At 37.5% G+C, this 18,094-nt stretch overlaps 1 protein-coding gene across 1 annotated transcript in view; it reads right to left on the reverse strand.

Moving 5' to 3' along the window:
* Positions 1–18,094, reverse strand: part of ryk (receptor like tyrosine kinase) — a 159,320-nt gene that overhangs the window by 127,418 nt on the left and 13,808 nt on the right. Inside the window, exon 7 of the mRNA XM_057327515.1 lies at positions 8,413–8,513. Within this exon, the coding sequence (XP_057183498.1) occupies positions 8,413–8,513 (101 nt within the window). The remainder of the gene's footprint in view (positions 1–8,412; positions 8,514–18,094) is intronic.

Genomic DNA, 18,094 nt, shown 5'->3' on the forward strand with positions numbered 1-18,094 from the left:
TGACCCCCCCCCGGCTGAGCCTGGTTTCTCCCAAGGTTTTTTTTTTCTCTATTTATTCATCATTGGAGTTTGGGTTCCTCGCCACAGCAGTGCAGTGTTGGCTTGCTCACCGGGAGACTGCATTTATTTATTTATTCATTTATTTATTAGATATTATTTATTAGAATGATCTTGCTTGGTCTATAAACACCATGCAATGTGCTGTGTTTTACCTTTCTGTGTTTTTCTTATTTGCGCCTGTAAAGCTGCTTTGGAACAATGCACATTGTGAAAAGCGCTATATACTGTAAATAAAATTGAATTGGTCAAGTGGCATTTTTGTTTTTATGGAGGATGTGTATGAAAAAAACCCAGGGTTAAATACACAGCATTCACAATATTTGTGATGATTTTGTTGGGAAAAGGAAAATAAGAAACAATTGCCTTTTCATCACAAGCAACTAGTTTGCTACCTGTCCTTGTCTTGCAACTAGTGAATCTCAAAGGGGTCATATGACACGGCTAAAACGAATATTATCGTTTGTTTTGGATGTAATGCAATGTGTATACACGATTTAAGATTCAAAAACTCCGTATTTTTCACATAATGTGCATGTTTGTATCTCTTCTTTGCCTGCCTTTGTGAAACGCGCAGAATTTTTTAGAAAGCTCATCGCTATAAAAAGCGAGGTGTGCTATGATTGGCCAGTTAACCAGTAAGTAGTGATTGATCGAATACTGCAAGTGTGTGTGACCGAAATGTAACACCTCTTACCATATTTGCACAATACATGCATGGGCAACTTATAACACACCAAAGACGTATAACACAAAAACACGTATTCGCACCATATGACCCCTTTAAGAGTGTTAAGGATACATACTGTATGTTAACACTATCTTCGATTCAAACTTCTGTAACATAAGTAACAAATTCATTGGTGTGAATTCGATTTTTTTATTCACTAGCCTGGGAAATTTAAATGTGTAATATTTTTATCCGCATCCTGCCCTGACCCACAACAACTTCCACCACACAAAAAACTATGTGTGCTGGCGATACCATGATACTTAACTCAAGTGTGGAGGGGGAGAAGGAAATTTACATGCCGATTTATTCCAACCTTCTGATTCCAGTTTAGCTAATTCGAGCATTCATTTCCACTTTTCTCAATTCACAATGGAATCCAGCTCGCAACATAACATAACACATTAGCTCACTGATGCACAAACCATTCTATTGCACCACACTTCACAAATGTAAATGTAATATAAGTTAATGTACTATTTGAACTGTTTGTCAATGACACTTTACTGCCCATGACATGGTGTGACTAGACTAAGCTAACAACTACTGTTTTACATCATATACAAAATCCAAAATCAACATTATACAAGTCTTAAAAAGAGGAAAGAAGAGAGAAAGAGAAAATGTTCACTCTTTAGCTTTAATAGCTTTAACTTTCATAGCTTTAATAAGCTTTTTAAAACTGTACATTAAATACAAATTTGACTGAAAAATGAAGTAATTTCATTACCTGTGATGATAGTTCTGCAGTCTATTGAATTCTTCCATGCTAATTAAATCCACCATACACACAGTCATATCTTATGCATTATATGCTATAAACATATCTGTTTAATTATGTTTTAGGCATGTTACTCTAACTCAAACACACGTTATGTCACATGTGACAAAACCATTTTCATTTTTCAAGTCTTCAAAAGCAAACTCGCAAAAATTAAGTAGTTTGCATCTCTGAATCTTACCATTTAACTTTTTTTTTTGTAAAAGCCTTGGCTTTATGTTTGCCTTCTTACCAGGGATGGGTATTTACAGCAAAAATATTATTTGATATTTAAAATCAAATCAAATCTCTTTATTGTCACTCAACCATATACACAAGTGTAACAGTAGGTGAAAAACTTGGGTGCAGTTCCGACCAACATGGCAGTATGACAGATAGGACAGTATTAACCGTATTCAGTTCACAGTATAATGACAGTATTCGCTGGGAATTGTTCGACAATTCTTCGTAAATCGCACCCCTCCACTGCATGCACGCATGTATAGGCTAAACACAAATAAACAGAGAAAGAGAGGGAGAGAGACACATAAACAGAGAGAGAGAGCGAGAGAGAGACCATTCACGCTTTCCATCTGTATGATGACAACCTGTTTAATTAATTCGGGAATAATCCATTTTAGCTCAAGCCATATAGTAATTTAAGGATACGTGCTGAAACATATGAATATAATAAACATAACCAAATGACGGAACATATTACAAACAGCCTGAATGATGGAACTTACAGTATCAGCTATTAGGAAGCATATCTTTAGCGATCATCTTAGTGACAATGAGGGTGGTTGTTTGCTCTGCCCATCTAGCATTCAACTTGGTTGATCTGATCATGAAACTAGCAGATTGCCGCTGACCTGTGGATGCTTCGCCCTCAAATGAACGTGCATCCTAGTGGTTGACCTATGATAACCAATCTTCGCATGGCAGAGTTTGCACTGCACTTCATTTTCATTAATTTTATAAAGGACCCCACACAAAACTCATATTTAACATCGTCCCAAGTTACCGTTTATGCCATGCAAGTCTACAGTGTGCATAGCCTACGTAATGTTAGCGAGTGTGAGACTTCTTCAGTTGTCTATTGACAGCTTTTAGGTGTGTTTTTAGCAGCACCAGCCTCTGGTTACCTGAACGTCACCACCGCATCAACAGGGAAAAAAACGGGCAATTGGTTTTGTTGTTTTTTTATTTTTAATAAAATACACTATTCGATGTTCTGTAATTAAATATACGAATCAAATATACAAAAATCGTGACATCCCTGCTTCTAACGTCTCACTACAAAGTCATTAAAACTGAATCACCGCACTAAAATGATCTTTATTTGTATACGTTTTCTGAGAGGTTCACCTTCCTAAGTCTTTCCTAATACAAAGGATGCATGTCCATCAGAAGCAAAGCGTTTGAGCGTCTGACGTTTTGGTTTTAAAACATGCAGGATTGAGAAAATAAAGTGCGGGACTGATGTTAAAAGAGTTATTAAGAGAGATAAAGTGCAGGACCTGATTGATGGGAGTTATAAGAGCTCAAAAAGAAAAAAATAATTAAGAACTTTCATGAAAAAGAAAGTTAGAAAAGCAGATACAAGCAATACAAAAGCAATCCGTGCGGCTCCTGACGACATATTCATGTTTTATGAAGCAAATTGATCAGTCTCTAAAATACAGGGTATCTGCAGGTTTCTGAGAGTTAGATTTAAGACTGTCTAAGACCTGTTTAATACCGTGCAGAATGAAATTTAAGACCAATTTCATAGCAACAAATTTGCACTTCCCTATGGCTAAAGCTCAAACTTTTCTCCATGTGGTATTGTCCAGTCCTCTCCCCTAACGAACCCCCGCGAATGTGTTATTTGTTAGTTGGTTCCACCTATTTTGTTCTGCGTGACAAATAGACGTACATGATTTTAAAACAAAAATAAAATCTTCTTCACGGTGTCGGTTTGACTGCATTTCTAAGACCTTGGAAACGCGGATTTAAGACATTTTAATGCTAATTAAGGCCTTATTTTAACATTATGGAATTTAAAACTTTTTAAGACATTTTAAGACTCACTGTCTCTCATAACATAGCCGTTTCAATCACAGTGGTGAACTGAATAATAAATATCCATGCCATTTTCTCTTCATGCGAAACGACAGTTTGCGTTCATCCCTTTCAACAATGCTTTTCAGGGGCGCAAATATGACGTTTAGAAGGCGTGATTGTAGTTGGCCCAAGGACCAAAAAAAGACGATGCGGAGTCTGGTTGGCCCAAGGACCAAAAAAGACGACACTGTTAGCTGTTATCTTTATTCTGGTTGGCCAAACGAATCCAGGTGCCGGACCACAGATGTTTCAGACCCTTGAGAGTAGACACCTAAACCCCCCCACGGAAAAAAAAACTCTTAGGATGTACACGAATCACATAAATGACCTATTTTTGATTCAAAATGGCGAATTTCACCAAAAAGCGACTAGTTTGCAGGTATGAATATGAAAGTGCATCCTCGCGTATATCTTAACGTAAGGGAACCTTAACGGCTAGCTGTAAAGTGAAAGTAATGTTGTGTTGAGTCAAAGCGCAAATGACGCAATCCAACGTGCCATAAGTGATCCACAAAAAACTTAAACGTGCGCCACTTCAGCAATTTTGACGTGCTGCTCACTCATAATTGAGTAACGCATTCGAGAAGAAGAGAGAAAGTCAGTCAATGCTTCCTACATGATCGCCACCATATATAGAGATCCAGTTGTCAGCTGTTTACTCTGATTGCACGTTTATATTGTCACAGTTACCAGCTGCAGTGCCCCTCATGCTCTACCAGAGGGCACTCTTATCAACACCCTGACTATCTTTCACACTACATTTCCCATTAGTCATTGCCTGGACTCATTGCTTAATCACTTTAACCTGTTTCTTGTTATCTGTTTAGTTCTGTCTATTTATACCTAGTTTTCAGTCATTCATTGCTTGGTATTGTGTTTATGTTACAGTTGCTTTTGTTCATCCTGTTCTCTGTTTTGCCCTGGATTTTATATTGTTTGGACTGTCTCTCTGTGTATGACCTGTGCCTACTGGATTTGCCTGTGGATTACCCCTTTAATAAACTGCGTTTGGATCCTCACCTCTGAGCCTGTGCAATCTGTGACATATATCATATTTATTTGTTATACATATTGACATTTTTTTAAAATAGGCCTAATGCATGCATACTGTATAAGATAGCCTAGAAGATAAATAATAACTGTTTAATAATGTTTAATGATCTGTTAAATAATCTGTTGATATCTTCAGGGTATTTTCACAACTTCTTTATAAAATTCTCTAAACTGTTCATATTATAATAATAAAACTAAACTGTTCATATTATAATAATAAAACTATTATTAAAGCTGCAAGCAGCAATGATCGGGCCCTCGCGCAAAAGTGCAACCGCAACCCTGTGCCATCACCACCCGTCGGCCTCAGGAACAGTGAACGGTGGGCAACGTGCATATAAGGAGTTACATTATAGATTTTTCCGTGCCATATTTCCTATTGCCAGCTGGTGGCGCTATTACTATAAGTGAACACTGACGTGGATGTGTGTTCAGGCCAGGACTCTAATAAAACATATGAAGTGTGAGGCCGGTTAGACATTGCGTGCCTGAGTTACTATAGCTTCCTGTTTCATGGCGAAACATCAAACTTTGTCACGCCTCCATGGACACGCCCCTCATGAAAAGTCTGGAACTTGCAATGTATCGTCACAAAGGTCTAGGAAGTTATATTATAGAAAGACTTTAATTTATTTACATGTACCAGATTTCCTGTTATTTATTTAAATGTGTCACATTCCCTTTTGCCAGCTGGTGGCGCTATTGCTATAAGTGAACACTGACATGGATATGTGTAATCATAGGCAATAAAATTAATGCAGGCGAATTATAGTAGGATTTATTTATTTAAATGTGTCACATTCCCTTTTGCCAGCTGGTGGCGCTATTGCTATGAGTGAACACTGACATGGATATGTGTACAGGACAGGACTCTTATCAAACGTGAAGTTTGGGTCTGGTCAGACATTGTGTACCTGAGTTACTATAGCTTCCTATTTCATGGCGAAACATCAAACTGTGTCAGGCCGCCACGGACACGCCCGTCAACGAAAAGTCAGCAACTTGCAATGTATCGTCACAAAGGTCTGAAGATCATACTGGCCAAATATGATTCTGACCTGTTTAAATTTGTATGAGGAGTTAATCACAGTTTAGAACATGCCACTTCCTGTTTCCTGCATGTGACGCTATAACAGTATCTGAATATTACCATGTAGATGTCTTCAGGCCAGGACTTTTATCAAATGTGTGAAGTGTGAGACTGGTCAGACATTGTGTGCCTGAGTTACTATAGCTTCCTGTTTCATGGCGAAACATCAACTCTTTGACACGCCCCTCAACGAAAAGTCAGGAACTTGCAATGTATCGTCACAAAGAACTAGGAAGTTATATTATAGAAAGACTTTAATTTATTTACATGTACCAGATTTCCTGTTATTTATTAAAATGTGTCACATTCCCTTTTGCCAGCTGGTGGCGCTATTGCCATAAGTGAACACTGACATGGATATGTGTAATCATAGGCAATAAAATTAATGCAGGCGAATTATAGTAGGATTTATTATTTATTTAAATGAGTCACATTCCCTTTTGCCAGCTGATGGCGCTATTGCTATGAGTGAACAGTGACATGGATATGTGTTCAGGCCAGGACTCTTCTCAAACATGTGAAGTTTGGGTCTGGTCAGACATTGTGTACCTGAGTTACTATAGCTTCCTGTTTCATAGCGAAACATCATACTTTGTCACGCCACCACGGACACGCCCCTCAGAGAAAAGTTAGGATCTTTCAATGTATAATCACAAAGGTCTGAAGATCATACTGGCCAAATATGATGCTGACCTGTTAGAATCTCTATAAGGAGTCAATCACAGTTTGAAACATGTCACTTCCTGTTTCCTGCAGGTGGCACTATAACTGTATCTGAAAATTACCATGTAGATGTCTTCAGGCCAGGTCTCTTATCAAACATGTGAAATTTGGGGCTGGTCAGACATTGTGTACCTGAGTTACTATAGCTTCCTGTTTCATGGCGAAACATCAAACTGTGTCAGGCCGGCACGGACAGGCCCCTCAATGAAAAGTCAGGAACTTGCAATGTATCTTCACAAAGGTCTGAAGATAATACGCCAAACTTTGGATGGCCGCCAGGGTCACGTTCCCCCATGAAAAGTCAGGATCTCCGCAATTTAGCTTCGCAAAGGCCTTAAGATTAGAATGACATGAAGATGATGTTGATCGGATTAAAACTCTAGGAGGAGTTCGTTAAAGTACGACGACTGGAAATTGAAACAAATTACAAAATTGCACAGGAAATCAAAAATAACGGACTTCCTGTTGGGTTTAGAGATATGCTCCAAGAGACTTTTCTTAATGATTCGGGGAATTCTATCAACCTACCAAATTTGGTGCATGTACGTATTGCGTAGTGGCCTGGGCAGTTCTAGGGGGCGCTAGCGAGCCATTTTGCCACGCCCAATTTTAAAACCCATATCAGACGTAAATTTTTGCAAGGTTTGATGCGTGTGCAAATTATTGTGAGTTTTTGAGCATGTTTAGGCCTTCAAATTAGCGATCAAAGAATTAGCGATAGAAGAAGAAGAAGAAGAAGAAGAAGAAGAAGAAGAAGAAGAAGAAGAAGAAGAAGAAGAAGAAGAAGAAGAAGAAGAAGAAGAAGAAGAAGAAGAAGAAGAAGAAGAAGAAGAAGAAGAAGAAGAAGAAGAAGAAGAAGAAGAAGAAGAAGAAGAAGAAGAAGAAGAAGAAGAAGAAGAAGAAGAAGAAGAAGAAACAAAAGGGCTCTGCACTACGGTGCAAGCCGGTGGCTTGCTCCTCCGTGCTTGGGCCCTAATGAGCATTTACATTAGCTGATCCGAAAATGATCAAATCCGTGACACAAAATCCACAATATGATCCGAGTTTGATGATGAGTTTTTTGATCCGTTGCACAACTAGTTTGTTTATGTTGTTGCTTTGAAACCATCTATATCCCAGTGGGCCGGCCCACATTAAGCAACGCCCCAATGGGAAAACTCCTATGCACTGTAAAAACTATGCCAATAAAAACCATTTATATTATAGCTGCGGAAATAATTAAGAGATAATTTCAGAGACCGTTTTTCGGATTTTAAAATGTACTATTTATAGATATGTGTTCAGCTAAAATTATTATTTTTGTTTCATTCTGTGAATTACTAACAACATTTCTCCCAAATTTCGAATAAAAATATCGTTTCTTTTTGCATTTATTTGCAGAAAATGAACCCTGAAGAAACGGGTCAAAATAACAGAAAATAAATTCTGTATACTATTTTTCAGACCTCAAAAACTACAAAGAAAACAAGTTCATATTCACTTTTAAGCAATACAACAGTAGTACCTGTACATGTTTTTGGGAAAAGTTAAAAAAAATGTGATGACCTTGGTTTTTATCACAGTTTTCACGCGTGTTGTCATACTGTCAGTATTTCACATTGCTTTTGGATGACTTTGTCACTCCTGAGATTTGATTTTGTTGAAATTCAACAGACACAGGAATGGAATGGACACAATACATCAGAAATGCTGATTAAATGAAAATTTGCAATGGTCTTTTAATTTTTTTTCACGGCTGTATATTGAAATATCTGTCAGGCCCACATTAAAAAATGGTCCGGCCCATCTGGCATTTGCCAGAATTGCCAGATGGCCAATCAGCCTATGTTGAAGGGAGTAGCTGATATAAGGGTCAGAGGTGAGAGGGCATGGTGTGCTTGTAATGTGTCTTACTGGTGACAGGTGTAGCGTTGTTGGGGGTGTCTGCCCTCAGGTACTGGGTGGTCTGGGTGGAAGGCTGAGAAAGGCCCTGGGAGCTTCCACTGTCACTAACGCTGAAAGAGGCATACAGATGGAAATGGTTAATTAGACTGAAGTGAACATTTTGCTAAGCTCCATCACCCTTGGTTGACGATGTTTGCTCAGGCATTCTTTGTAAAATGTCCTCATTTGGAGATTATTGTCAAAAGTTTGATTTCCAGTTCCAGTTCTCTCTTAAATATAACCTTAAGAAAAGCATAAATAACTAGACTTCTTCTCATTATGTCTACATAATGTGTAAATAACTAGATTTCTTCTCATTATGTCTACATAATGTGTATGTGTATAACGTGTATAGTTTTACCTGGCCCTGACCTGTAGCGCATTAAAAACTGTATAATTGTTATGTAAAGCTAATACTCAAGGGTTAAATTCTGAGGCACCAGGAGAAATGCATAGAAATTCCACAGGTTTAACAACCCACCTGAGACTTATAATTATATAAATAATTCATTACATTGATATAGCGCTTTTGTGATTACTCAAAGCGCTTTACATGATAGGGGGGAACCTCCTCAACCACCACCAATGTGTAGCATCCACCTGGATGATGCGATGGGAGCCATATTACTCCAAAACACCCACCTCACACCAGCTTATTGGTGGAGAGGAGACAGAGTTACAAAGTCAATTAGTACATACAGTGGCTTGCAAAAGTATTCAACCCCCTTCATTTTATTCACATTTTGTTATGCTGCTGCCTTATCTTAAAATACTTAAAAAAAAAATTTTTTTACATTAATCTACACTCCATGCACAATAATGACAAAACTGATTTTTGACAGCTTTGCAAATTTATTAAAAATAAAAAAATAAAATAAGTACATTGCATAAGTATTCACACACCCTTTTCTGGGACACTTGAAATTTTGCTCAGAAGCATTAGTTTTGCTTGTTAATGTTTATACACTTCGAGTGGAGTTAACCTGTGCCAAATTCAATTGAATAAGTATGATTTGGAGCGGCACATACCTCTCTATAAAGGGTGCAACAGCTGAAAATGCATATCAAAGTAAAAACCAAGACATGAGGTCAAAAGAACTGCCAGTAGAGCTTTGAGACAGGATTGTATCAAGGCACAGATCTGGGGAAGACTTCTGAAAAAAATCTGCTGTATTGAAGGTTCACAGAAGCATGTAGCCTCCATTAATCCTCAATGAAAGAGGTTTGGAACCACCAGATCTCTTACTTGAGCTGACCTCCTGTCCATACTGAGCCATCGGTGAGGAAGGGTCTTGGTTAGAGCGGTGACCAAGAAGCTGATGATTACTCTGGTTGAGCTCCATGATCATATATGGAGATGGGAGAAACTTACAGAAGGACAAACATCACTGCAACACTCCAACAATCTGGGCTTTACGGCTTAGTGGCCAGACTCAAGCCTTTGCTCAGTGAAGACACATGGAAACTTGAAATATGCAAAAACGTACTTCAACGAATCTTTCAAACTGTCAGAAACAAGATATTCTGGTCTGATAAATCTCAGATTCATGCATCATGTCTGGAGAAAAACAAGCACTGCTCAACACCTGTACAATACCGTCTTAACAGTAAAGTGTAGTGGAAACAGCATCATGATGTGGGGGTGTTTTTCAGCTTCAAGGACTGTACACAAAATACGGAGATAATGATCATGAAAACCTAGCCCAGAACATTCAGAACCTCGGACAGGGCAAGCCACAAGCACACAAGTAAAGCACACAACTAAAACAATGCAAGAGTGGCTTATGGACAACTCTGTCTATGTCCTTGAGTGGCCCAGCTAGTGCTTGAACCCAACTGAACATCTCTGTAGAAACCTGAAAATGTTTGTCTACTGATGATCTCCATCCAACCTGACAAGTTTGAGAGGATCTGAGGAGAAGAATGACAGAAAATTGCCAAATGCAGATGTGTAAAGCTTTTCACATCATACCCAAAAAGATTTGAGCCTGTAAAGGCGCTATAACCATTTTCTGAGTTAAGGGTGTGCATACTTATGCAATGTACTTATTTTTGTTTTTTATTTTTAATAAATTTGCAAAGCTGTCAAAAATCAGTTTTTTGTTTTGTCATTATTGTGCATGGAGTGTAGATTAATGTAAAAAAATAATAATTTAAAGTAGTTTAAGATAAGGCAGCAGCATAACAAAATGAGAATAAAATGAAGGGGGTTGAATACTTTGCAAGCCACTGTATTGTACACATTATTGTACACATTCGTGATAAAATGTAAAAGACCAACATTTAAAAATTATGATAATGATTATGTCTCTTTTGGTCTACTTCCTGGTTTGGGGAGCAAAAAACATGACACCAGTGATACAAGGAGTCTGAGTTTCTTTTTTTAGGCTTTTTTGTTACCATCATTTTTCTAAATATCTTATTTTGTGTTCTGCAGAAGAAAGTCATACAGGTTCGACATGACACGAGGAAAGGAAAATGATTACAGAATTTTTATTTTTGGGTGAACCTTTATGCATATTTATCAATAAGTGCACTCTTCTTGAAGTATGTGTACTTTTTTTTTTTACTTAATACTTCAGAAATGTTTCATAGTGATAAATAAAAACACATTTTATCTTGAATCATTTTAATACCACTTATGTGCCTTCAAAACGATTTCTTTTTTTTTTAGGTTTTCTGTTAGGTAATTGAAGTGTTCTAATAAAACAGCACGATACTTTATAGCAAAAGTGACCCCTCCTGACAAACTGAGTCACAGTTATTTTCCTATTCTCTATTAAAAAACTTCAAATAATATATGATTTGTTGGAATTTGTTAACAAAAAAATTACAGAGCTATCATTGGAGTCAGTTTTACGAAAAATCTAGTTTAAGTCCCTGGGGTACCCCAGACCCCACTTTAAACCCCTGGGGCCGTATTCACAAAACATCCTAAGGCTAAAAGTAGCTCCTAACTTGACCATTTAGGAAAAACTCTTAAAGGGCTGATGCAACGGTGTTTCATGCATTCTGACTTCTTTCCAATGTTAAACTTCTCATGCTTGACATGGTCAACTTGTCAATATTGGACGTATGACGTATTATTTCTGTGCTCGATACATATCCCCCAAGGTTCGTATATGTTGCGGAAAGTTTTTTTCAAACATGAAATTCCCTTACGTAACAACTTTTCTTAGTCCCTTATTGGACAATTCTCCCAGAAAAGCATGGCCACACGTCAACCAGGGAGAGTGGGAGAGCACGCCCATTAATGTGCTCCTTCGTTCGCGAAGTTCAGCTGTGTTTGTTTGTTCACTGCATTTCGGTAAGGAATGTTATACAAACGGTGGATATAATGCTGGATTTGGAGATCGTTTGAAACTAATAGATGGAGCAGTCCCAGCAATTAAAGATGCCGGACATGAACCGCACGCGTTACCTGAACCTGAGTCAAATGTCTGTTTTGTTGGCAACACGTTGGCATACGTGCTTAAGGTATACAGCACAAACTTATAGAGAATCAATAGTTATACAGGAATAATGCGATGATGTATTGTGTGCTCGTGCTTTAGTTCTGCCCCCACTACACACGTTCAGGACGCCATCTGTTTTCAGAAATAACCATACAGCTGTATCTTTCTTTAATAAATGTGATCAAACTAATGACTCTTCGAAGATACGTAGTGAGCAATACTACTCTACAGATACTCAAGATTAATGAGATATGCAGAAACTGCGTTTGTTACATCTGCTTTAAAGATAATGGCATGTCAGTCCTACTTTTGGGACTCCTAAAACTCCTTAAGTATTTTACAAAGCGTTTAGTGCTAAAACTAGCTCCTAAATCTGTGAAACGTTATGAGTAATGAAGAGGACTCCTAAGTCATAAGACCAACCAACAACAATCCTAAAATGGCTTTAACACTGGCAGTCTGCCATGAAACCTAAACATTTTAGAGAGATTTCATAACAATAAGTTTAACCATCTGCTAACTGTTTATGAGATGCAGGCAGGCAAGATGCTGACAATTAGCTGAACATATAATTATATATACTTTATATGAACATATAGTTTATTTGCAAAAACAGAACACCCCTCTTTTAATATTTAAAAAATCATGTTTTTATTGTGTTTGTATTGTGATGAGTTATTGTTGAGTTATTGTAAAAGATCGCGTATCACAGGCAGTTTCTGCCAATCTCATATTAATCAGTTTCTGCCAATCTCATAGTAATTTTGAGTGCCTATACAGTAGTATTGCATACGTCGTATCTTCGAAGAGAATTTAGTTTGACCAAATTTATAAAAGAGAGATACAACTGTACAATTATTTCCGGAAAAACACGAGCTGCTAGAGATGGGACTAGTGGGGAGGGTGGGATGGAACTACAGCACGAGAAAGCAACACATCATCACATTAATTCCTTCGTGTTTTGTACATTATGCACGTACATGCCGATTGCCAACAACACACAGACTTATGACTTAGTTTGACTTACAGTGTTAAGTTCATGTCCGGCATCTTTTAGCACTGGGACCGCGCCACCTATCAGTTTCAAACGATCTCCAAATCCAGAGTTATATCCACCATTTATATAACATCCATCACTGAAATGCTGCGAACAAACAGACACACCTAAACTTCACTATAGCAAGAGGAACGAGCTGCAGCACAGCGCAGCCCATCTTGTACACTATCTATTTTTATACAACTTTTTCTGTAAATTATATTTCATTCATTCTGCTGTATATAGCACATACCTTGTACTACAATAGTCTATTCTTATTTTTTACTTGTACATATTTACATACATACATAGCTTTACACTCTCTATATCTTTATCTTATGTTTATTGTATTGTATTTCTTAATTTTTTTATACCCATAGGCCCTCATTTAAATCATTGTTTACTGTATTATATTGTGTTATGGTCTCTGTGTACTGTTGTTGCTGTTTCTGTGTTCTGGATGCTCCTGTCACCAAAACAAATTCCTTGTATGTGCAAACATACTTGGCAATAAAGCTCTTTCTGATTCTGATCTTGACGCTGCGAAGATAACATGGATGGTAAGCGGGTCACGCTCGTGGGCAGGCTCTTTCTTTCTTTCGCCTTGCCTTGCTTTGCTTTGCTTTGCTTTGCTTTTCCGGGAGAATGGACAATAAAAGGAATAGAATTATAAAAAACTTCCCGAAACAAGTTGGAGTGCTGGGGGAGTGTATCAAGTGCATAAATACTATGTCATACGTCAAACTCGTTTTTTAACAAGTTGACCATGTTAGGCATGAGAAGCCAGCACGTTTAACAGTTTAAAGAAGTCAGAATGCATGACAGCATGATACCCGATCTTTAAATACACTTTAAATACAGTGCACTTTAAACTTTGTGTTGAAAGAGTGTTGAAAGAGTTTATGTATCAGCAATAAAATCAATAATCATTATAACTTTTTTATCTACATCAAACTAGATAGAACGTTAATGCCCTGGCAGTTACGAACTGGTGAGAAATTCGAGGATAAATGATCGAAAGCGCTCTCTTAAGAAACGAAGATCAAGAGGAGGAGTCCGCCACAGGATTAAAAGAAGTTTTAAACCCCCTTTACCGGTAATCACTTTATCAAATGTACGTTCCTAGAGTAATAAAATGGATGAATAGCCAGTCAAAATCAACTATGACAGAGACTTTAGGCAAAGTCATCTGTTATGTTTTACAGAGACTTGGTTAAGAGAAGCCATACAGGACATTGCTTTAAATGGCTATACAATGATAAGAGCCAACAGAGATAATGTTGCATCTCGCAAGTCTGTAGGAGGAGGTTTGTGCTTTTTTTGTGCACAACAAATGACCAACACATTTTCTTATTACTCAACAAGTATGTACTACAGACTTTGAACTCCTGTCAGTGTCTTTTAGACTAGAGCCCTGCATTTCAGCCCGGGCCCGACAGGCCCCGACTTTACGCCCCTCGGGCTGGGCTTTGGGCCAATTTTTACGTCATAGCTCGCAAGCGGGCCAGGCTTCGGGCTTGTTTTAGGCCTGTCCTCCTTTTTATATATTAGACGTTCATTAATATTTCTAATATACAGTATATTAGAAATTCAGTAAATAAAGAAGCGATAAGAAGTTGATGATGGTCAATTTAAAACGTCGAACACGTTTACATATCACGCTGACACACATTACACATTCTGCTTGCGCGCGTTCACACAGGTTTTCCTCGTCCACTATTCACCTCACGTGCAATGGAGAACATAAAGAGAAAAATCGCAAATGGCAAACTTAAAACACAGAAAAACGAAGAGGAAAGGCAAACTTCTGGGCTGTTTTTCTACACGATGTTCTTGAAGAGATTGTTCTTGTGGCTGTACCCGTGTTAGGAGGCTGTCTCGTTTTCTGTTTGGGATTAGACTTTTTTTCATTGGTAATTGTTGCCTAAGTGTAAGGTAAGACAATCTGCATGTTGTTGTTATTATTATTATTTTAAATTGTTTCGATTTTACACGTTTTCGTTTGTTTTCAGCACGTTGTTCGCAGTTGCAAGCAGCAGAGCACCTCAGTTTATAAAAAAAGTGCCCTTATACGATAATAAACGTTTAAACTAACATTGTGATATGCTTAAATTGTTGAGTTTTTTTCTTTGTTTAAAAAAAATTTGGATTTTATTGCAGGCAAGCCAAGTGTTGATTTGATAGACTAAATTAATAAAACGTAGTCAACTCACCATCGGCCGCTAGCCACTCCGATCGTCTATTTAAAAAACAAAAAGTTTAATTTACCAAACAAAAAATGCTCCAAATTTTTTTCTAAATTAACTTAATAAAGAAAAAATATATATATAACTTCTTTGCCATTAAAAAAACAAAACATAACTATTTTAATGGCTGAAACAGTAGTATTGGCTGTGTAATGGGATTAAAAATAAATGAAAAAAATCGGGCTCTAGGCGGGCTCGGGCCGAGAATTCTGATAAGCCTGTCGGGCAGGGCCGGGCTCGGGACTGAGTGTCTCGGGCCAGGGCTGGGCTAGGGCCTGGATTTAAGGCCCGCGCAGGGCTCTGTTCTAGACCTTTTATTTACCTCTGGAATTTGGGCAGATTACTGTCATTTAAACAAATGTCATGGGTCCGAATAATGAGGAAGCAGCCAATAAAATAACAGATATCTATAACGACGCCTTGACCCACTCATCTGATCAACCAATTTTAATTCCTTGGCGATATGAATTTATGTGATTTATCAAGGTACTTTATCAAGCCTACTCTCCATCAGTATGTGGATCGCCCCACTCGATCAACACGCATACTGGATAAATGTTTTGGCAACATAACAGATGGATATAAGGCAGCGTATTATACATATACAATATTGAGCCAAGTTTAAACAAGAGAAACAAGTGATTAAAGAGATACAACTGTGGACAGATCAGAGCAAAGAAGAACTTAGAGACTGCTTTGAGGACACAGAGTAGCAACTGTTCTTTGATGCATGTGAAGATGTACATGAGATCACCGACACAATTACATCTTATACAAGTTTTTGTGAAAGCAATTGTGTTAAGACTAAAACGATTCAAATCTATTTGAATAATGGTTTACTAAAGATATTCGAATTATGGTTTACTAAAGATCTTAAAATGTGTTTAAGTAAGAAAAAAACTGCCTTTTCAAATGGTGATCAGGAATTGCTTAAGAAAAAAGGAATGAATTTAGGGGTCGAATTAAGAAAGCTAAACTATCATATAAGGAGAAGATTGAAAGTAGATTGTACACAGGCAATACGAAGTAGGCATGGAAAGGGCTTAATAGTATTATGGGAAGAGAGAAGAGGAAACGAGTGTGTTCCTCACAAGGCCCATTTTTTGTAGAAGAATTAAATGCTTTCTTTATTAGGTTTGATAGGGGAGAATGTGCTACTGAATGTGAGAGAATAAGTCTTAACATTCCAGCGTACGAGCCTATTAAGCTTAAGGAGTGTGAAGTAGTAGCCAGTCTTGCTAATACCAAACCAAATAAAGCACCTTGCCTAGACGGACTAGAGGGTCGTGTGTTAAAAGATTGTGCTTTTCAATTAACTGGTGTCCTCACCCGTTTGTTCCAGCTCCTGTTAAATTGTAGGGTGGTTCCAAATTCATGGAAAGAAATAAAGATTGTTCCAATACCAAAAATATCAAATGCCAATCAGTTAAAAGATTTTAGACCGATAGCTCTAACATCCATGTTGAGTAAATGTATGGAACGAGCACCAAGGCATATTTGGAACAGTTTGGTCAATGATTTGGACCCCCTTCAGTTTGCCTGTAGGGGAAAGAGGGGCACCGATGATGCTATAATAACTATGTGATTTTGTAGCTAAACACATTTAGCAGACTACAAATTATGCTAGGGTTTTATTTATAGATTTTAGTTCAGCTTTTAGTTCGATTCGGATTCTTATTCTTTTGCAAAGATTAATTAACTTATTTGGTGGATTAAAGACTTTCTTTTAAATCGTCCTCAAAGAGTAGTAGTTAATGATATGGTGTCAAAGACAATCATTGTAAACACAGGAGCTCCACAAGGAACGATTTTATCACCCTTACTTTTCTCACCGTAGTGAAATGAGTTTAAGATCCAGGACTCTTACTTTAAATAGAGACGGTTGGAAGTTTTTAATATTTAGGAACAATTTTTGATTGTAAATTGACATTTGCTGGAAATGTTGAGTGTTTTTATTTTAAAAAGCAATACAGAGATTACATCTTATTAGGAGATTACAACATTTTGGTGTGAGTCAACATATTTTAGAGATGGTTTATAAGAATCTTGTTGAGAGTGTTATAAGTTTCAATATGATTATGTGGTATGGACTACTGTCAGCTAAAGAAAAGCAAAAACTATGCCGAGTAGTTAAAATCGCTAGTGCAATTGTAGGACAACCACAAAGACAACTGAATGAAATCTATCAGACAAGAGTCAAACTAAAAGCAGGTTATCATTGAAGATTGTTCTCATCCTCTGAATATTCAATTTCAGCTTTTACCATCGAAAAGACGTTTTAGACAACCTCAAGCAATGAAAAATGTGCATCAAATGTTATTTGTGCCAACTGCTGTCAGAATTGTTAATACTAGAATCTGAGTAATGAGTAGGGGGGATTGTGTTACTTGTTGTAATTTATGTGATTTGTATGATAACATTGAATGTATTTGTGTGGTGAAGCCAAAGACAATTTTCCACTTGTGGACAATAAAGTGACTTAACTAACTAAACGCAGGTGTCCCGTATACAGGACGGTGACAGTTAAGGGGACCTAATAAGGATCCAACATTAACATCAAGCTATCGTCCTATTTCTTTGATAAATGTACAGTAGACATTAAAATCATTGCAAAAGCCCTAGCCCACAAATTATATCATACCATCTATGGTTTCATCAAAGGTAGACAAGCACCCACCAACACACGTAGACCTTTTAACTTAATGTATTACTCCACTGCAAAAAGAAAAAAAACAGTTACACTGGATACAGAAAAAGCCTTTGATAGGGTCAATTGGAAATTCCTGTTTTCCACATTAGAGGTTTGGCTTTGGGGAGTCATTCATAAACTGGATCAAAATTCTGTATACATCACCTTCTGCTACTGTCATTACCAATGGACTAACGTCACATAGTTTCACACTGCACCGAGGGAC

This window comes from Triplophysa rosa, unplaced genomic scaffold (genome assembly GCF_024868665.1).
Source record: "Triplophysa rosa unplaced genomic scaffold, Trosa_1v2 scaffold243_ERROPOS425983, whole genome shotgun sequence".
Taxonomy (NCBI): domain Eukaryota; kingdom Metazoa; phylum Chordata; class Actinopteri; order Cypriniformes; family Nemacheilidae; genus Triplophysa; species Triplophysa rosa.